This window comes from Artemia sp. Qi Xiang Cuo, chromosome 17 (genome assembly GCF_049724085.1).
Source record: "Artemia sp. Qi Xiang Cuo chromosome 17, ASM4972408v1, whole genome shotgun sequence".
Taxonomy (NCBI): domain Eukaryota; kingdom Metazoa; phylum Arthropoda; class Branchiopoda; order Anostraca; family Artemiidae; genus Artemia; species Artemia sp. Qi Xiang Cuo.
In genome coordinates this window covers 44,073,131-44,096,395 of record NC_142810.1, presented here as the reverse complement: position 1 = coordinate 44,096,395, position 23,265 = coordinate 44,073,131, and the positions used below count along the sequence as shown (strand labels likewise).

General features: G+C 35.7%; 1 protein-coding gene across 2 annotated transcripts in view; it reads left to right on the top strand.

The window, feature by feature from the left end:
• The first annotated feature begins 12,967 nt into the window (after window positions 1-12,967).
• Window positions 12,968-23,265, top strand: part of fliI (FLII actin remodeling protein) — a 110,020-nt gene continuing 99,722 nt past the window's right edge. For both annotated transcript variants that reach the window (XM_089103465.1, XM_089103464.1), the window contains exon 1: window positions 12,968-13,090. In XM_089103465.1, coding sequence (XP_088959591.1) covers window positions 13,028-13,090 — 63 coding nt within the window. In that variant the 5' untranslated portion in view covers window positions 12,968-13,027. The remainder of the gene's footprint in view (window positions 13,091-23,265) is intronic.

Here is a 23,265-nt window from a genome sequence, read left to right as displayed (position 1 = left end):
TCGACAATTTGGAAACGTCCCAAAAGTGTTAACGTCCCAATATCTATTACATATGTATGACACAACACTAAAAAATCTAGAGATACCAAATACCTGGGCTAATCTCATCTCAGTTGACCTAGAAAAGGCTTGTGATTATGTTAACCATAATGTTTTACTTGATAAACTTTCCCATGAACTCCACATCGACCCCACTCTGGTAAAAATTATTTCATTGTTTTTAAGCCAACGATCTCAAGTGGTCAAATGCATGAAAACTTATTCTGAACCTCTACCAGTCTATAACGGAATACCCCAAGGTAGTATAACTGGACGTAGATTATTCAGCGTTATGGTAAACATTTTGGCAGAAGATATTCCCTTACGATGGACATTTGTGGATGATATGACTCTACTAGAGCTCGCCAGGAATAAGATAAAAATTAGTCCACTTGAAATCCTTGAAGATTTTGCGACAGAACCCCTCCAAAATAAAATGCATGTAACCCTATTGAAATCTACAATACTAACAATCAATTTTCTAAGCATAACCCCCTAATTTACGTCTCTTCTTCCAAGTGAAATTATGACACAAAAAATAAAATTTCTAGGAGTAACTATAACTTCCGATCTTAAATGAGAAGCCTAAATTTAAAATATAGCCAAGCCAGCCCGTATTTCCCTAAATTTTCTTCAGCGATTGGCAAAATATAAATGCCCAGCTTCTCATATTTTTAAATTTTACATATCTTTTATTCACCCAACTATCAAATATGCTTGCCCTCTATGGCACTTCTCACTGAATAAAAATCAAGTTTGACTCTGAGTCCCTAAGGTTTGACTCCGTCTCACAACTTTATTTTTCTAAACAATAAAAAACTTTAGCGTAAAGAGCGAGGCGTTGAGAAGGAGACAGTCCCTTTCATATACGGAATAATTTCTGTTCGTTTTCAGTTTTAATCTCGCTCCTTACTTTCAATTAAAAGAAACTTGATGGTGGAGGGGGGCGAGTAGGATCCTGGATTTTTCAAAACAGATGAAGAGCATTAAGATAAAACTTCTAGGAATGTTGGACAAAATCAGAATTTACTATGTTCATTTAGGTTGTAAATATGATATAAGAGTAATACATAAGGGGGGGGGAGGGTATTAAATTGAACCTTGCAGGATGTATATAGAGTGGTTAGGGAGGCATGAACTAACCAAATGACACTATGCGCACACAGATAGTGATATTGCTACTGCTCTGCTACTACTACTACCACTAATACTACTACTACTACTACTACTGCTGCTACTACTAGTAAGCGTGTTTTTTTTATTATAATGCATATATTTTAAATGATATGAAAATATAGTTCGTTATTAATCGAAATTTTTACTTTCTTTTAAAAAATAGGGTTTTTTATACACTTTGAAAATAAGCTATTTTCCTTATAGGTTAGAACGGATGCCATAACATCACTACCTCAAATCAAGCCAAGAATTATATGATTTCATTAACGAGTCAGCTTTAGTTGAAGCGCCAATGGAGTTTCGTGACAATCAGGTCACTGGAACACCGGCTATCAACAAACAAGATCTCAAACGGTACAGTAAATTCTTACCGGAGTGTTATGGTGATGGCAGTGTTGATTATGATGATATAGCTTCTGACATTATTGATGACCCTAAATGGTCAGATAACTTTTTAAGAAAATATTTCAGTGTTGCTAATAATTCTTTAGATGTAGACCCTAGCAAGTTAAACAAAGCAGAGAAGTTATTTCAGATTAGGGTATGCTAGAAAGCGATTTAGGTTGGTTGAGTCCTAACAGCATACACATTTTGGATAATTTTAACCTTGAGTTAGATGAGATCCCTTCCCCCACAGATTTGACGGGCATAACCCCATTTCAACCGAATTTAATTGAAGGAAAAAATATATTTGCTTGGGTTGATTCACATAGTCCTAACGCCTTAGAGGCTATGTTAAGAAAACTGGAAGATTTCACTTCACACACCAACTCGAATGTAGAAGTCGAACAGAGCGGAGAGGGAGGTAGTGGTAATGGTGACAACGGTATACAATTCTCACCAACACTACCCGAATTTCAGCAAACAAATTCAATCTTGAATACCATAGACGTTTTCACTACGACATTTGGCGATCCTTTTAATACACTAATGGCTGGGGATATTATAAGTGACCCAATAAATGTTATCCATACATATGTGGAAAAGATTCGAGCGCTTCTTGAACATCAAATTCAAGCGTGGGGAGGGCAAGACAGTATTTTAGGCCTCAAAAGTTTTAAAAATATTATATTTAAATGAAAATCATGGTGAAGTATACTATCATTATGTGCACACTGAAATTCTAGTGTTTCACTCCCATTTGGGGAATTATGAGAATGTTTTCATGGAATGCGTAGACAAAGTTTTGACTCATTTGGACAATTATAATGAGAAGGGTAGTGGTTCTGTGGTTTTATTTGTTGAAAATTTGAGTGTAAATATATGTAAATTTAAAAAAGATTTTATTTTAAGACGGGGGCATAGGGAGGAGGGTATAGTTTTAAAATATATTCCCGATTTAGGACACTGTCAGGGAGTCCAGCAAAATTTTTTTCGAGACAGACCAAAAGTGTTTCATGTACGCTTTTCTTATAGCGGCTTTCCAACCTTTGAAAGATAAAGCTACTACAAAAAGCCTGACCATTGGGCAGTACATGGGAAAGAAGGGTCTGATTTCCTCCGAGTAGATTTCACTTGCTTAACAGATAAATTTCCTGTAACACTCAAAGGAATATATACTTATGAACAGGCAAACGCGCATTTAAAGATTGGTGTTACAGTGCTACAGTACGAAACGGAATTCGAAGATGGAGCATGTACTAATAAAAAGGGATTAATATTTCCAGTAAGAGCTCCGTGAATTGAATCAGTGAAGCACTGGGTTTGGTTGTTGTACGGACCACCTAGTGAACCTTATTCAATTGGACATTTTAATCCAATCATGGATATTAGTAGAGTTCTGGGGAGAGAAAGAAGAGGGGTGTACGCTACTATTGTCCAATGTGTTTGTCAAGATTTTGTAGCTATTTAAAGCTACAGAATCACATGAAACACTGTAAACGAAACGTATATCAATCTGTGGAAACAGTTGCAGGTCACCGGGCAATTTTATGATTTAGAAATTTCCATAATACACTTATGCAAAATGATAAAATCAGTTTAGACTGTGAGGCTAAACTCACTGATATGAACAACCCACAAAATCCAAATCTTATCAAAGAACATCAAGCTATTGTAGTCTCATATGCCCACGCCCAAAGAGACGCCAGTAACACTATGCGCCTGTTAGAAATAGTTGAGACATTGGACCGGAATAATTGTATGGTCATAGCATTGACTAAATTAATCGCCACAACGAATAAGGCAATCTCCCGGTTGTGACATACACATTATTTCATGATTCTATCAGCATTGGATCGCTTAGCAATAAAAAATAAGAAAATATATTGGGTATGTAAGGGGAAAATTGAAGAGGAGACTAAGAGGAAAGAGGCTAGAGGAAAAAAGACTGAGGGGAGAAGGGAAAAGTCTGGAACCACGATCATTTATGGCAAGAAATATCATCAGAGGGGAGTAATTTTCGTGGCGTAGCACATCAATCGTGCAATGTGAATATGAGTCAGCAGTACTTTATACCGTTTTTATCCACAATTCCAATTATGATTTGAAATTTATTTTACTGGCATTGACAAGTATGCACAGGGAGAGAGTTGCAGATATTCCCTGGATAAATACCTCATTTACCTATAATATTGTACCCAAATCAGCTGATGAGTTGTTGGTTTTAGAATTCAAGTGGCAAACATTGGATAATGGACATAGTTGTTGGAATAAAATCCGTTTTTTATCATATAGTTTTTCCCCCAAATCTCTCAATCAACTCATTCAAGTACAGAAAAGTGACAATTTCGATAGTTTCCGTTTGCTTAAACAACGCTTTCCAGACAATGAAATATATGATTTACTAACTTGTAAAGGCATATATGCATATTATTATTAAAACACTAGCGCAAGGTTAAGTGAGGAGAAACTTCCCTCCATTGAAGCATTCTATACTTCACTTACCGATAGTCAATTCACTGTCGAAGACTATGAATTTACCAAGAGGTTTTTGGCTAAGGGGGGTTATAAAAATGGATGGGACTATTGTAGAATGAACTTGGCAAGTGATGTGTTAACTCTCTTATATATTGTCTGCAAGAACACAGACCAAATCTATTCGGAATTCAGTTTGGACATTGGCTAATATTTTTAAACACCATGACTGGTCATGGATTTAATTCTAAAAATCAGTAGGTAAGAAATTGGTTTGTTCACCAATGTGGATTAAGACTTATTTGTAGAAAGATTTATGGGGGGGGGGTATATTTTTTCACTGGGACCGCGTCATGACAACTGAACCAAGTGGACAGAACTCTGTTGACGGCCGTGTAAAGTCCAATGCTGTTTCCTAGACATGAATTCTCTCAACCCATCGGCAATATCACACTATAGTTTACCGTGTGGCAATTACAAATGGCTTGACATTCGCACTGTCGAGGAAAATGGTCCCCAAGGATGTTTTTTTAAATCGACGGTCACATACCAATAGAGCTCCACGACTCCGTAAAAGATTTTGTTTTTCCGTTTGTAAATAGACCGGTGACCATGGAATCGTTGATTCCATACAATTTGTCTTTGGTCGAGGATATGCGGATGCATTGGACCCCCTCCAAGCAGAAACTAATTGCAGATCTGGACCCGAAACAGAATATTGGTGTTCATCATGTAATATTGAAATGGATGGTGACCAACGGTTTCAGGGTTACAAAGATACACGGAGCCCCGTAATTCCATCAGAAAACCTATTCAAAAACTTTATTGACACGTTTGTCAGTAAACATTCACAGGCTAAAAGTAAAGTTCAAAAAGAAATCTATAAACTTATTTTAAATTCAGCCTTTGGGAAAATGTGTGAAAGCGTACGAAACAAATCCCGTTGTGGTGTCGTAACCTGTCCCCGAGAATGTGCTCGAATTGTTGCCGGCCCCAACTTCACAATATTCTCTGTCATAGACTCGAATATGGTTCTTCGACACAGAAAAAAGAGAAACGTCGTTCTGAATAAAAACATCGCGGGGGGGAGTTTAGTATTGGAAATTTCCAAGAAACTCATGTTGTCATTCTTTTACAATGTGTGTAAGGTACAATGGCCAAAGGAGGGGGAAGTTCAAGTGTACTATGGAGACACGGATTCACTCCTGTTAAAAGTTAAAAAGAGAATTTATTGGAATATTTCGAAAATTGCATACACATTAGCTCTTTTATGGATCTAACGAATTGGAATTAGAGAATTTATCCTGAGCTGGTGAAACGCCAGGCTCCCAATCAATTTTTAATGTTAAAATTTTAGACGGGGAACGATTTAATATCCAATGGGGTGTTCCCCGCTCAGAAAGTTTATTGTTTGGAAAAACACAATAAGGATATAAAACAAGCGTGCAAAGGGGTACCTATACACTTTGTAAAAAATAATTTCGACATGAGTGTCTATAGAAACTGTGTGGAAATTAGTTTAGTGCCAAGAGCAAAAGTAAAGGCCATTCATTCTCTACAATTTAAGAACTATACTTTTAGAGTGGAAAAAAATTCCATGTATCGCATATCCATATATATATATATATATATATATATATATATATAATATATATATATATATATATATATATATATATATATATATATATATATATATATATATATATATATATATATATATATATATATATATATATATATATATATATATATATATATATATATATATATATATATATATATATACATATAACATAAGTTTAAATGATGGGTAAAACTTTTATTTAACACAGTAAAAAATATAATGAAAATGTTTGTTTATTTTGGCTTTACGCCTGGTAGCCCATACGAATAAGAAAAAAAAAGGATGTAACATTAGACTAAACAGATTTAATTTTTGTTTTACCATCTTAATTAGAGGCTTTGGTACTGAAGCTATCCCGGTATGGAATACTCATTAGTGGTCTTAGGCTCCGTAATCTGGGGGTTGGGGAGATATACCTTAAGAGTGTAAATAAAAACACAAGAAAACTTAATGTCACATTTCAGAAAAACTGGGGGACAGCTGCAACCCCTACCTAGGCCTAGAGCCACCACTAAGAATACTAGATTTTAAGGTAGATACTCTTAATATTTACTGACTGTTTGTAAACTTCTTAATAATAATTATAATCATATAAAAGCGTTAAGAAGCTCTAAGACCAATTTGTTATGATTATTATTTTAAATTTCTGGAAAACAAGAAACTGGGAACCAATAAGTCAATTTAATATTAGTATGGATGAAAATCAAAAAAGTTCCAGACCTATCAGTTTTTCTTCAGATATTTCCACTAATACATGAATTTGAGTTTTGTTCACAAGTGGACTCCAATATGTTGAGGTGCTTTTAAAATACGGCGGAGACAGATCTTGGTCCAGTTTATTACTGAACGCTACAAGATTCATTTTGGATCCTACGGTTACGCAATTAATTCCCATCTGAGTATTGATAAAAATAATGGTTTTCTTTTGTAAAACAATAGAACATTGCAAGCAAATATTTTTACAGGGGTCGATCCACGTATTAACGGAAGAAGTTAAATTTCAGAATTAGAAAAACAGAATGCTAGCTTTATGCAACCTTTGCATTATGTGCAGAACAAATAAAAGGAACATTTCGTTTACCATTTATTCCTTATTCAGGAAAAATATATGTAGATAACAATGTAAAATATTTTGGAAATTTGGCTACAAAATACACAAGCCATACTATGGTTAGAAAGTGTAGAGGGAAGGGGAAGTGCAAAAATTGCCTACAAATATCTATACATTCAAAACGTAATTAGAACAAACCAAGCACCATTTACAACAAACAGTTTATAAAAACATTCAAGAAACTTAATACTTTGTAAACTCAGACCACTACCATTTAATGAGGACACGAACTCCTCTGTAATAAAAATCCACAATGATTGTTAAAATTTAAAATTTCATTGGAAAAGATTTGCACTTGTGTAGTTGAATTTTATGTTTTGTCAAATTATTTAGATGGAATACTAAGTTGAGATCACATAACTATGGAAAATTTTGACTAAGGCACAGAAGCATCTTCAGGGTTGCCACTCAGCCCGTTTTTTGGTGCTACTTTGGGTGACAAAATAGTGTCAATTTTGTATAAAAAGTGTCATTTTCCAAAAATTTGCCACTCGTGACGCTTCACGTCGCGTTGCTTGCGCCCATATCAAAAAGCTTTTAAGTTGAAAATATTGGACAATCCGCTTGGGATCACCCCCGCGTGATTTCCCGCATCTTTAAATTCTCCAACATGAAATGTCAGGTCTAATGCAATCTATCAACTATAAAAAAGAAATTTTGATTTTACTTAGTCGGTGCTGATTTCCGGTTTTGCGCAGCACTTCCACTCTTGTCAACTTTCCAGCCCCCTCCTAAAAAACCGCTAAAACGCAAATCATGCTTACTGTATGAAATGGGAACTCGTCCCACAGAGTACTTTCTTCTCTTTTTTTCCGAGCAGTCTTTGTTCATAGCGTGAAAAAGGAACGGAAAAAGAAAAGAGGAAAAACCTCCAGTTTTTTTCTTTTGAGAAAACGGAAAAAAGGGACAGCAATACTCGTCTACATTGAGTTTTATATCCAGTTTTTCCATAAATTGGACTATCTGGATTATTACAGTGCATTCAGGTGCTTGAAACTTATCTTTGCTCCAAAAATGCTGAAGAGAATGCCATGAACATAGATCGTAGTTATTGATGAACCTATGATAAACACAACTAATAGTGGTTCAGACACTACCTATTTCAAATAATTTATTTGGCAAAAACTAGTGGAAAAACAATAAGACAGCTATATCATCTAATCTGTTTATCACAACCTGAATAGAATAAGTTTCACGAGAACTCTCGCCGCTCCCAGTAAATTTTTCTTTAAGATGTTTACAGGGACTAGGGCATAGGAACAGTCAACTAGCATTTTAAGTATCAATATGAAAGCACCTTTATAATAAAACACGAGCATTTAGAGTATTAACGTAAAAGCACATTTACATTAAAAAATTAGTGGGAATGGAATAACTAAAATGAGTAAGTGCGTCAAAATTCAATTTATGTAATGATATAACATAAATTTAAGTAAGAAAAAAGGGAAATTAGATTGTGATTTTGTTAATGATTGCATAGGATTTAAGATAATGGAAGTTTTGGTATCAATTTTGTTTTTAGTATGATGGTTATGTATGACTATTCATTTGTCCATTGTCAAGAGTTCAAAGAAAAAATATGAAAAATATGAACGGAAATGTTAGAGCGCATTTTTTCGTCACTGGCCCAGTTACTGAAGAGGTCACTAGATACTCTTGTGGGACACCATTGAGCTTAGTGGATAGTTTTGCTTTGCTGAGTCGTTGTGTGATGTCACCAGTGAGCTTTTCAGTCACTGGGCTTCAAAAGCTCCAGTAACAGAAACCGATGAAAAGACGCGTAAAGTTAAGCAGTCATTGGCCCAGTGACTGGTTAACATAGTAAGCGCAATAATACACTCTTAGCTTTTCTTTTTCTTTTCTTCTTTGAATTGTAGTCAACCCTCAACTAACAAAACATAAAAATTGAATTTAAGAATTACAAACCACTTGACCGACTTATCGTCAATGAGCCTACAAATTATTGCAACAACACAAAATAGTTGAACTAAACAACTGAAAACAATTGAAGGCTTCTCCACGATATTGCAGTGAAATGTCTGTCTCTGTCCTTTTCATTGCCAAGTATTTCTTATCAAAGATTAATGGTTGATCTTCGCTTATCAGTGATAAGAATAAGAATATAAAATTTCTCACACACGGATAGAGACAAAACACGTTTATGTTTTTCACCGCACAGAAAGATTCTTGCATCCAATGATTACCGTGCGCGGAGTTAAGATAAGAATCTTAACTGACAGAAAAAGGATATCGACGCATATCTAAATTGACAGTTTTCCTTCCGGTTTTTGTCGGAAAAAATTCTTTTTTTGTAAAATAGGGCTACTTAGCAGAAAAAGTGCTGCTTTTGCTAAAAAAAATTTCCTAATAGTGTCAGGTGTCCCGAAAAGAACCATTAAAAAAAAAGTGTCAAAAGTGACACTAAAGTGTCACCGGTGGCAACCCTAAGCATCGTATGTTATTAGGTAGTCCCCGAAGCCGCGCCACGCCGAAATGACGGCGGCAACTGTGTGATTCAGTATCGGCGGGGGCGCGCCACCAGGCAAGCCGAAATTTTTTTGGCGGCGCGCCGCCGATTTTAGACCGGCGGCGCGCCATGGCGCGCCGATTTTTCTAATTAAAAATAATAATAAAAATTCCACTTCACCAAGCACGTTCAACCTCGATTTTAGTAAGGATTTTTAAATGGTTGACTAAAAACATACAAGAAAAATATGACAAAACAAGAATTTTTTGGGCCGTGCGGAAAGTGTTTATGTTCACCGTTGATCAGACTAAGTAGAATTCTCATTTTTTGCCACTAAACCCAGGAAAACCTATGTTGTGTTTATGTTTAACATCCCATTGTTCCTATAAAATACCGTGTTTAGTCATTTCTTCTTGTTAATGATTTGGGCTAATGTGTGTATAACTTTCAAAGTTTGAAGTTAAAACATCTCCTGTTCATCAAATGCATACGAAAAGGAAGTAAAAAAAACAAAACAAATAACAATATCGAAAAAAACTGTATACAAATCAGAAACCATGGCTTAACAGCACCAACAATTTTAAATCAGCGGTTACATCACTTCAGTTACAATTGATGTAACAAAAGTCAGTTTGTTCACTCTGCCTGGAGCCATTGATATTTTTGCAGTCACTATCAGTCCTGTCGTGCTAAAAAGCCGATTAGCTGGGGCATATGTGGCTGGTACAGCCAGAACCTGACGAGCGTAAACTGCCACTCGCGGGATCTGATACGAGTACTGGACCTTGGGGTCCCACGGAATGCCGCAAATGGGCTTCTTCTTTGTATCTGCTGAAATAAGTTGTTTTATAAGGAAAAAAAAACCTGCACCTTCACCATAGGGCTCCTGCGCACTACACTACAGGAGGAACGAAACTGCACCTTTGCCCTCTTTTCTTATCAACATGGAATGACCCTCCGAAATTCTTTTCTGAAAGAAGTGGTCAATATATAACGTTTTAAGTCAAAGTTTAAGGCTACTTCAACTTCAGTGTGCTCTGCTAACTGTGCAAAAAAATGTAATTCATTCCTATAGATATATTTCTATACTAGCTCTAGATAATCTACCAAGCGGGAAACTACCGCAAATCAGCATCGATAAATAAATGAAACCCAAAACGAACAAAAATAACAATAGAGTCAAACTCAAAAAGAGCAGAAATTAACATAAGTAGGGCTCAAAGCCCCTATGCCTTCCCAAGGCCAGAACATAATTTGCACTTTACTGAAAAAATATAAATGTTTTTATAACTTTAATAAATCAAATAATATTAACATTTTGATTACTAAACATCAATATATCTATATTAAACTGACAATGCATATTCATTTGTATTTTTTTCAGTTATTTAAAAGTTATGTTCTGGCCTTGTGACGGCCTAGAGGTTTTGAGCCCATCCTAGGTTAATTTCTGCTTGTTTTGAGTTTGACTCGGTTATTTATTGTAATTTATGATCGATTTGGGTTTCATTTATTTATCGATGCTGATTTGTGGTAGTTTCATGCTTGGTAGATGATTTGACTTTAATTTTGCTCATTTTTGGTTTAATGGAGTTTTTTACTTTTCTTTGAAAAAACTTATTTTTTGGAAATAGTTTTTTTAATTAATTTCTCTTCATTATATACAGACACTATCTTTTTAAGGAAAAAGAAAATAACACTTTAAATCTTTTAGTTTTTGTAAGAATTTATGGTATTTATTGCTATTTGTATGATTGAAAGCAATTTACAGTAAAATTTAACAACATAGACTCATATAAAAATCTGGACACAAATAGTAGTGTTTAATTTAGTCTCATACGTCCTCTAGTTGACCTGAAATGGAAAACTTGATAACATTCGCAAACAAATTTGTTTACTTTCTTTGATAGCTTGGATACACTTACGCTATTTTGATTTGGTCAAATTTTAAGAGCAGAAGAAGCCCCGAAAGTTTGAACATAATACCATCAGTCGTTCTTGGGATACTGCTGAGATGCCTTATTGGGAATCAGCATAAACACAGTGCATTTTGATTTAATCTTAAGGCAACATTTACTTTTTAAACATAAAGTCAAATGGGAGGGTGGGGGTGGGAGGGGGATTAGTTGGAGGAAGGCTCCAATTACTTTTGACTATTAAAAAGGACATCTTCCCTTTCTATTTTCAATCGAATGAGCCCTTTTCGAAGTTTCTACGACAACTCCTTCGATACGAAGTGCCATGGTCTAAGCAACAACAACAACAAAAAATGATACATTATACCCACATCGATCTCTACTATAAGAATGTCAAGCCTTCCAATCATTTTCGATTATTAAAAAGGGCACTAGGCTTTTTGATTTCCAAACTAATGATCCCTTTTTGAGTTTCTACGACAACGCTTTCTATAAACACCGTATATGCCCCCAGGGCATGAATTACAAACTTGACCTTCAGGGCTGTGAGGAAGGTTGTCATCCTCAAAGACTTAATGTCCAGAACTTTCAACTATGTTAAACAAAGTGGCTGTCTCAAAATTGTGATTGGATGTATTTCGGGAAATGGTGGGCGTGGAAGGGGTGTTAGTTGCCTTCCAATCATTTTCGACTATTAGAAAGGGCACAAGCAACCCCAATCTCTAATTGAATGAGCCCTTTTCGAAGTTTCTACGACAACTTCTTCGATATGAAATGCCCTGGTCTAAAGGAAAAAATAATAAATAATACATTTTGCCAACATCGTTCTTATATACCTCCAGGGCATAACTGCAAAACCCTTGCCCTAAGGGTTGTGGGGGAGTAACTTTGATTGGATGGGATTGGGGAAAGGGTGGGCGTGGAAGGGGTGTTAGCTGAAATACAAATAATGTTGAAGACTGGAAACCTCAATATCTATTCGAATGACCACTAGAATACTCACTTTTTTATTTTTACACGACATATCCTTTAATAAGTAATTTCCTGTTATTGAAAAAAAACAAACAAACAAAAATAATCCATTTTGCCACCAGTTTTAGTTAATTATGCGGCGTTATTGTGCTGCCTATTACAACATACTGAATTGCCTAATGCTCTTTTAACTACCTCTTTTCATCCGAAAAATCAGAAAGAAAAATGAACAGAATTTTAAAGTGGAAGGTAGAATTTTTGTTTCAAGAAAAATTTCTTCTTCTCATTCCTATGAACCAATATACATGGCGAGCCCAAGATGACAGTATTTGTTTTTAAGAAACAGATTAGCCGGGCTGACGGTTGAAGCCCGGAGGTCGATATCGATAACCAAAAAAGACAAAAAAAACGGCGGCGTATTAGTGACGCCGCCGCCGATAGAATCAGCGGTGGCGTCAGCGCGCGGATGCAAGCTCGGCGGTGCGCCGCCGTTTTTTTTTGGCGGCGCGCCGCCGATTTTCGGCGTGGCTTCGGGGTCTATTATTAGGGATACCCTAGTTAAGCCCTGTCTTCATTATGGCTTTTTCAGGCGAAGACGGTTGGGTAAAAACAGTTTTTTCTAATTATGCAACATATTTTTCTGAAAAAAGTCACTTCAAATGCGCCTGATTTCCCTTTTTGAGCCATAAAAAGTAGTAGTTGGGACCGAGCCTGCCTTGAAACGTAAAAAAGCACGGGCGACTTTGCCTGAAAAAGCCATAATGAAGACACGGCCTTAGATTGCAATCTAAGAAGAATTTTGCAAACTAATAGATGTCACCAAACAGCAAAACACTTAAAACTTTATCGTCATATTCTTGATAATGGGTATGACTGGTGTTCTCCCTTTTGTGAGAGGTATAGATCTTTCGAACTACCATTTTCAGGTAAGCACCGTTCAATGAATCTATTTTGCTGTTTAATTTGTGTCAGTTTGAAATTTTCACTATCTAGAAGGACAAATTCCCTAGGCTAGGTGTAGGCCTAAACCACTTTCATTCTTCTTTTTTCTCAAATAAAGGAATTGGCCAATATATACCAAATCATATTATCGAGTTTTAAATAAAGTGAATACGCCATTCGATGCCTTTTTATATGCTGATTATGAATATAATAAGCATTTCTATCGGAAATGAATTTCAGCCCCCCCCCCCGTCCCGATATAGGCTATACCTGACCTAACCCTGAATTGGCCTATATAGGGGGGGGGGCGGAAATTTATTTCCGATAGAAATGCTTATTATATTCATAATCAGCATAAAAAAGGCATCAAATGGTGTATTTACTTTAGTCCTAGGCTAACTCAATATGATTTGGTATATATTGACCAAGGAATTTTCGTAATATGGTAAAATTCTACTTTAGTTACTTTTACCTATCTTGGAAAGGGGTGAGGTTAGGAAAATGAAACTTTCAGGGATGGGTCTACAGGCTAAAATATGTCCTGGGAAGATATTTTGAAGTAATTATTTCCTCTCCTTCTCCCTCTAGAGGATCCTGAAATTTGCCTACATGACAGATCTATACCTATTGAAATTTTGACAAAACAACATTTTACCTTAATTTTCAGTTATGATTCTTTTTCTCTGGCTTCAGTTCTGAAAATGGAATTTCTGTTATTTGAGTAGTATTTTAAGCCATATCAATGTTAATTTTCAAAATTTAGGAAATGTATTTGCATATCTTTAAAACTCTATAAATCTGGATTGAGCAAAGTTGTGAGGCTGAATTCAATTTTGTTAGACTGCATTTTAAGCAGAAGATCTATTTTGCAAGGTTTCACTTTTATTAAACACATATTTTTAAAGGTCATCAAAGGTCAGGACCCTCTAGAGGAAGAAGGAGTGGAGGTAGGTACTTCAAAAGACCTTCCCTGGACATACTTGAGCCTGTAGATCTGTCCCTGAAAGTTTCATTTTCCTAACCAAACTCCTTTCCAAGATAGCCAAAAATAGTTAAAGTAGAATTTTACCATAAAATTGTCCTAGTTAATATATTTTCCAGGGTAGCACCTTTATCCTTACTATTCTCCTTGTTTTTCCACTTTTTCAATCACTTTTTTTTCATTTTTGTGCTTATTCTCCAAGTCTTGAAAATAATTTATAAAACAAATGCTCAAGAGCTGTGGTCATATATTTCTACCATAAATTTTCTGCAGGATGACTGAAAAATCTTAGTGAAATATAAGTATGGTTACCAAAAGTATTACAATTAGATTCCTTGTTTTAGGCTATTTCCAAATATCATTTTCACTTTTCTGACAATTTATCCCCACCCCCTGATAGACCATCAGTAATAGGGCCATTCTTTTGCACTAAGATCTTGCATTGTTCTGCAAAGATTTCCATTCTTTTAACCCATCTTTGGGTAAATATTTACCAAATCATATTATTGAGTTACAAAAAAAGTGAATATACCACTCAATGCCCTTTTTTATGCTCTTTACAAATATAATAATCATTTTGTTGGAAATGAATTTTAGCCCCCAACCCTATATAAACTAATTCAGGTTATATTTTTATACATTAGGGGGGGGGGGCTTACCAGGTCTAATTGGCAATTTGTTTTGAGTTTTTAGGTATATCAAACTGACAATCCACAGTCATTTGTTTTATTTTTTTTTTCAATTAAGCCTAAGTTATGTTTTGGTTTTGATAAGGCATGGGGGTTGTCAGCCCTAGTACTGTAAATTTTAGCTTGTTTTGAGTTTGACTTGGCTATTTATTATAATTTCTGTTTGTTTTGAGTTTTATTTAATTGTTTATATTGATTTGTGGTAGTTTTACGCTTGGAAGATTATTTAATTTTATTTCTGCCCATTTTTGACTTAATAGAACTCTACTTTTCTCTGAAAACTTATTCGGTGGAAAATGTTTTTTTTAAAATTAATACAAATATATGATGCTGTCATTCAGCCAGGGCTGCCCATATGGGCACCCCTGTGTTGAATGACAGTGTTCATGGGTGTCCATATGGGCACCCATGAACTTTGATGATATACTTATCATTAGGCATGGGCATACAGAAGGGGAGGGGGGGGGGTTGGAGGGGACAGCTGCCCCCCTAGAACTTCAAATTTATGCTAGATATAGCTGAAAAAGTAGTTGAAAAAAAGGTAATTTGCTAAAAGGTAGATGGTTGAAAAAGCTGGAAATAAACTGCTAGAATGACAGAATAAGTCAAACAAGAAGCAATTATCCATAATGTCTTGGAAAGATTAAGTTCTAATCCAAGAAGATTGATTAATGCTGAATCTTATTGATGATTTATGATTTTTGGTGATTACTTATCAATAAAGATTTCATAGGCATGATAGAATTTGTTGGCAATGTAAGTTTTTGTGAACTGCCAATATAACAATGTGAATAGCCCCCCCCCTCATAAAAAAACTGGCTGCCCCTCCCCCCCCCCTCCCCTAAAAAAGAAGCTGTGTACATGCATGTCATTAAGGCTGTTCGTCTGCACTAAGATCTTACATCTTTCTGCAAAGAGGACATCATCTTTTTAACAAATAGAACAATGATGAGAGAAATTTAATAATTTACTGATCATTATTCTTAGACTGCTGATCAGAGCAGAATGATGAAAGATGTTTGTAAAAAAACGCTATAAGAAGTAAGATCTTAGTGCTAATATTTCACTTTTAACCATTCTTTGTTAAAAGATGTAAGATCTTAGCACAAAGATGAGTAAAAGAATGGCCTTAATATATAAAACCATGTGCTTACTTCATGAAATTTGGTAAAATTCTTGACAAGCTACTTTTTTATCTTGGAAAGTGGTTTGGTTAGGAAAATGAAACTCAGTTATGAATCCAGGGCCAAAAGCATACTCCAGGAAGGTATTGCTAAGCTACTATGTTAACCCTTGGTATAAGCCAAGGAGCCCAGCTGGGCAGAAATTCATGAATTGCCTAGAACCTATATATTTACAGAGTATATACCCCACCCCTCTAATGTGGAAATATATACCCAGAATTGCATCCTCAATCTAAATATAACATTTATCTGGGTATAAGCTCAGGATCCCAGCCATACATAAGGAAGCATGTTAATAAAACAATTCTTACTTAAGGGTATGCAGAGTACTCCTAGTTAACACATGTTGAAGGAGAGAACATTTATTTTCCCTTCTTTCATTGTGTTTCCAGTTTTTCTATTACATTTATAAATATTTTTTTTTATTCTATAAGTCTTAAAAAGTATTTAAGTATAAACAAATGCCCAATTGCCATCTTACCTTACCAAATTTCTCACTATTTGTCTATTAACAGGTTTTTATGAGAAATAATTAGATAGCACAGATGGTGTGTTATTAGATATGTAGAGCATTTGAAAATAGAAAAATTTGGTTGAATCCAGGTTTATTTTTCTGAACTTTATTAGAAAAATTGTACAACAATGAAAGAAGTGAAGATAAAGGCTTTCCTCATTCAAAGGGTGTTAACTAGGATACTATACATATTATGAAGCATCAATTGTTTTCTTATCATGTTTCCTTATGTACCATATGGCTGGGGTCCTAGGCTTAAACCCAAATTTTTAAGATTATTAAAGGTCAGTACCCTCTAGAGAGAGAAAGAGTGGAGGTAGGCCCTTCCAAATACCTTCCAATGACACACTTAGTCTTTAGATTTATCCCTGAAAGTTTCATTTTCCTAACCTAACTACTTTCCAAGATAGCAAAAACTAGCTAGTCTAGAATTCTTCCTGATGTTTCTATGGCCTTAAATTGCAATCAAGGTAAACCTTTAGCCTAGATTCTGGATCAGTTTTGAGGTGAGCAGGCACATCAGGAGCATCCCATGCAGTTTCATGTGGTTTTGTACACCAGCCCTGGTCCATTAATTTTCAGAAGCATCAACACTAGGAGCAGTCACTGTTTTGTTTCCAAGGGAATTCCACATGTTCATGACACAGTTTGAGAAGAAGTTGTTTCTCAACCTTGTGTTTGCTTTTTTTTCTAAATAACTCTACTGAGTAGTCTCTTGTTCTGGCAGTGTTGTCTAGCTGGAAGGGAAGTATTGATACACAATTAGGGTTCTTGAGAAGGAAACATGTAAAAAAAAATGATTTTTACTTCTTAGTATATAGAAAATTTTAGTTAAACCACTTTTAAGGTGCTTCCACTATACTTTACTCCAATCCCCTCCATCTAATGTACAATTATTTGGCCCAAATTATGTTTTCCATGTGTTTTCCCATTTCTCAGTTCTGTCTCTGTGGATTCAATGTATAGGTGCATTGTTTGAAACAAGAGTGATGTGTTGGAAACATAGCCTAGGCCTATATAATTTAAACTATTTACTGGAAGGGGAATTTTCCAGAGTTTATTAGGTTAAATGTTATAATAATATCACCTCTTTTCATTCTGTAGCTAAGGGTAGGAAATTTAGACCTCTCACAATGTAGTATGTAATCATTGTCTTTCATGCAGTTGCTGGCACACCTTTGTATGGATTCTAATTCTAACTGGTCTGTCTTGTTAAGTGGCATGGTAACATGCATACCAAACTCAATTTTTGGGTTTACTAAGGCAATGAAAAGCTTGGTCATGATAGCACATGCTGGCTACTGAACATGTATTTGATTACAACTAGTGTTTACTTGGCCTACACTGCAGTTCATCAAACATGGTAACCAAAATTGAGGTATTTATTGACAAGGACTCCAAGATCCTTCTCTGCATTGCTTGCAAGAAGGGGATGTCAAGATATATCTTTTGAGGCCATGTAATACTGCTGCATCTGGCTCTTTTTCCCAAAGTGCATTATTTAGCACTTTGTAATTTAAATATCAATCTGCAGATACTGCCAGTGAGCTGGTCAGACTAAAGTAATGAATGGATAAAGGATGCAATAGTCTTTGAGTTGTCAAAATAGAGACTGAGCTTGTCCTGGACAATTGGGGAATTATTTATACAAATATTAAAGACTGTTGGTCTTAAGACTGTTCCCTGTGGTGCTCCATGTAGAAAACTGCTGATATTATACCTTAAGGTCTCATCAATCCCTCCATAAATTTGTTTTGTTTTCTTTCTGAAAAGAACCTTTAGATCCACTTTACTGCATCCAAATGTAAACCTACAGCTTTTAGCTTCAGACAAAGGCTTTGGTGACATACTTTAGCATAGTCAAAAGAACCAGGCCTATGGGAATCTATTTGCCAATTAGATCAGTTATTTGTTCCTAAGCATCAATGAGGTTGGTATCTATAGGGTGATTAGGTCAAATACCATGCTGACAGGGGCTCAAAAAGTTCTTTATGGTTAGATGTATGAGAGTTGCACAATTAATAATAGCTTTCTGACTACAGATGTAATGCATACAGGCTGATAATTTCTAGCAACTTTGTTGCTTTCTGGCTTATTTATAGGGGTTACATGAGCCAATTTTCAATTCATGTTTTGATATTCCAACCAATTAATTATAATGAATGGCATCACAGTGTTTGTCTTATGCTCAAGCAATTCAGAGAGATGGCTGTCACATAGTGGTCTGAAGACAGACACAAGCTTATCACTTATAGCACTAGTAATATGCCATGTGTCAAAGATTGCTTTTAACTGGCTTCATACTACTAGAGTTGCTACTGAATGATATTCTGCCCTTAAGGATGAGAACCACTTCCAAAAACCTTAATAGCAGGCTATAGCATTCTCATAGTCCTGTGTTGTTTTCCCTGACAATTTCCTCACTTGATCTCTATTTTCCATATGCTTCATAAGTAAGTAAGTGAGTAAGTTTATTTGTAACCTTAAATATAAAATAAATGTGGAGTAAAACATATCTGGTACATATCTTGCTTAGAGTATTGGTCCTCAGATCCTTAGCCATGTTGTCAAGCAGCACTAGAGGGTTGATAAGTCCAAAATAAGGAATAATCTTGTGATTTCTGTACCACCTTGGTAAATATAGCAGGAATTTACAGTATTTAAAATAGCCTCTCTTTTGCTGAAGACGGTCTTTTTTGCGCATTAGAGGCTACAAACCAGAAAGAAAAATAATTGCAGGAGAACAAAAATTATGGTAAAGTTTACACACGCCTCGGCGGCTGTACCTCCCTCTATTAGGCAAGATTCTACCATATGCGAAGCAAATATACTGCAGAGCACTAGCAACCAGAGATGAGCATGTAGTCAAAAGTGTATCAGAGAAAGTAATCCCAAGCCATTTCAACTTTGAGACACACTTGAGTAGCATTGTACCCACATGTAAAGGAGGACCAGGGTTAGAAATATTCAAACACAGAAACTTGCATTTTGAAGTATTTACAGAAAGTCTAATCATACTCAAAGCATTAATCAGAATGTTTTGATTTTTTGTGAGGCCTGACCTAGTTTGACTAACTAGCAGAACATCATCAGCATAGGCAATGTGAATAACAGCAGTATTTTTAAAAAACACAGTAGGAGACAGCATTTGCAAACAGTCTGCAAGCACAGTTTTAAAAATACATGGAGACAGCACACCACCTTGCCTGACTCCCTTTACCGAGATAGGCTTGGATATATCAGACATCCATTTTAACCAAACCAACAAATTGGAATACCAATATTGAAGAACTTTTACTACAAAATAGTTAACTCCTGCTTCAACTAAGCAGTGAAGCACTTGCGAGTGTCCAACGTTGTCAAAAGTGCCCAAGGTATCAACCAAGCATAAATAGAGTAGCCTTTTTCGCATTCTTGTCAAGACTAGCAACTAACCAAGAATATGATGGGCTTGAGAAAAACTAAAACCGGCTCTGAACCCAACTTGATAATCAGAAAAATCACATTTAGTCAAAACTTCAGGCAATACAGCTTGCTCATGAAGCAGGACCCTGTAATTTTTCGATAACTGGAACACTGATCTGCGTGTTCTCCCTTTTTCAACACTGATGTTACAATTCCCGAAAGAAAACTATCTGGAACTAACTACTGGGCTAAACACATCTGGAATAGGAGCTGAATGTGTGTTCACAATAATGGACTCTTAATGCTGAAGTAATTGTAGTACAGACCATCCATATCAGGTGTACTTGATTTCTTAACACTCTTAAAAAAGCCTAATAGATATCACCACTAGATATTGACAATATATGGACTTGCCAAAGAACTTGAGAAACAGTATTATGCAATAAGAAAGAAAACATGGACTGGATAGAATGATTAAATGTAGAAAAAGACAAGTAAAATGAGTTACAAAATCACTGATTTTGATAATCGAAATGGTAGCAGGCACACACTTGCTGCTAATAATTACATTGGACGAAGACTTCCGATTCGAGGGGCCATCCAAACCATTCAGGCGGGCTTGACGCAAAGAATATCTGAACTGAGATTTCGAATTTTGCCTAATTTTAAATACTTCACCAGACTTGGGCCAATCAGAAGCAATCAAAAGGCGAAGCCAAAACTTCTTTGGTATTGATATCACCAGCCACAATCCAATTTAATCCCTGATTGGACACTCTTAGCAGAAGTGTCCTGAGTTGCTTACAAGAACCCGTGAAGACAGATAGGGAAGAAATGTTCTTGCAATGGCATGCCATATAGACGTTGATAAGGACCATATTGCCGCATTTTATTGCCAGTAAATTATGAACAGAGAAATAAGCTCAGGTTTCTTAGCGAGGCAAACTAAAGTAGCAAGGCCCCCAGAGGGTCATCCGCGCGTTTTTTTAGCTTCACGTACAAACGTGTGGTGGGTGAGTGACTGCTAAGAGTATCTGTATTGGCTTTAGTTAGAATATGATCCTATAGAAAAACTATATTATAATCAAGAAGCTCATCAATAAGAAGATCTTTGTCTTTTGCTCTGTTAATGTTAAGTCAAACAAAGCAAAATCTATTGCCACTAGCAATCATTTTTTATCTTTATTCAGAGTTTTTTTTAACACTGGTCATCTGAGACTATAGGAAACATGATTTCCCCCGCAGTTCGAGCAATTCGGGGTTTCAGTGCAAGGATTATCACGTGTGTTACAATGTCCAGCAGTGCACCATGAACACTTTTGATTAGTTGATGGGAGTGGGCAATTTTTGACAATGTGGCTTGGCGATTGACAACAGTAGCATCTGGAAAGGTCTAATTTTAAAAAGCTTGTATTCCAAATGCAAACCCTCATTTATAGCTTTATTTAAGGCAGCATTGTCTAGAAATTCAGAACTTCCAATTTTAGTTGCATCAACAAGACCAGGAATCATACTAATAACCTCTGATTTTTGCACAACAACAGGGATGTTACTCACAATACCAAGCACTGTTTGATTAAGAACATGAGTGGATACATTGAGAGAGACGGCTGAGGCTTTTTCTCAGGTATTGACTACCCACCTTTTCTTGACAGGATCAAATCTCACACTTACGGTGCCGTCATGACCATCCAGGGTATCAAGGGTCTCTTTGCACTCAATAGGATCTTTGAGGTTAGTTGGTGGGTTTTTTAGAATAACTGCATAGGAAAGTTTTGAAGAGACAGAACACTCTTGCATTAACGACAGAGGACATCCAATTGTTCCAGGCAGGAGAGTTCTCACACACTCAGACAAAGAGCGTAGCTCAGACAAACAGGAGTTTACATGGTAACTCAACACACAAAAAGCATCAGCAAGAATAAGTGGTACTTCACTAGGGTTGCGGATAACAAAGACTGGCAGACCAACATCATCAGCATCATACTTTGCGATAGTATTGAAAATATCAGAGAAACTATTAATAAATACATTTGTACCCACTCTTTTTGGCTGAATTTCTCCAGGACGGCAAAACTGGGAGATTTGCTTCCTTGCATCAGAAACGTGGGCAAGCGTGAGAAATTCAGATATATGTTTCTTCATAATATCTGGAGAAAATTCTTTTTTCCTACTGTTTTAGTTGGGATCTGTTTTACTACTGTTACTACTACTTACTACTGTTACTGCTACTTACTACTGTTTTACTGTTTTAGTTGGGATCTAAACCCTATGCTTTCTAAAAGCCCGAATATAACTTGTACTTTACTGAAAAAAATTCAAATGAATTTACTGAAAAAAATTTGCATTGTCAGTTTAATATACATATGCTGATATTTATTCCTTAAAATCTTAAGTAATTTTTGTTTTCTTAAAATTATAAGCAAAAACATTTAAAATATTTTTTTTTCATTAAAGTACAAATTATATTCTTGCTTTTAGAAAGCATAGGGTTTAGAACCCTACTCAGATTAATTTCTGCTCGTTTTGAGTTTGACTTAATTCCTGTTTGTTTTGGGTTTCATTTATTTATTGATACTGATTTGTGGTAGTTCAGTGTTTGGTTGATTATTTGATTCTATTTTTGTTCATTTTTGGTTTAATGAAGTTCTTTACTTTTTTTGAAAAACTTATTTTGTGCAAAAAGTTTTTTTGATTAATTTCTGTTCGTTTCATATTGACAAAGTCCTTTTCAGGGAGAAAAACTCAGCCACTCCTGAAGTTAAACAACCATCCCATCCATAAAAATTTTCAATATACCCCATGGTAATAGCATACAACTCTGTCCTCTAATCTTTGGGGTTTGTTTCAACCCCGAAAGGCTTGTCATACGATATTTAAACTATTTTGAACATAATGGCTACCTCAAAATTTCCATTGTACCCATTTCGGGACAATATTACGTGTGTGTAGGGGTGAGAGGGTAGCTGCTCTCTGATCACTTTGACTCTTAAGAAGAGTACTAGAGCGTCTGATTACCAATCCAATAAGCGCCCTTTGAAGTTTATATGACCACACTTTCTATAAAAAAAAAACTATATGTCCCCAGGGCACAACTTACAACCCTTGACCTGTGGGCTGGGGGGATTTCTTATCCCCAAAGACATTAATTTCCAGACCTTTCTGATAGGCTTAACAAAATGGTTATATCACAATTTTGAAAGGAAGTGTTTGGGGAGATGATAGGCATTGAGGGAGACATTTGCCCTCTGATCACTCTTGACTAATAAAAAAGGCACTAGTCCTCTCAATTTCCAATCGAATGAGCCCTTTTTGAAGCTTATACAACAAAACTTTCTATACGAACGTTATATGCCCCACAGGCACAATTTACGACCCTTGTCAT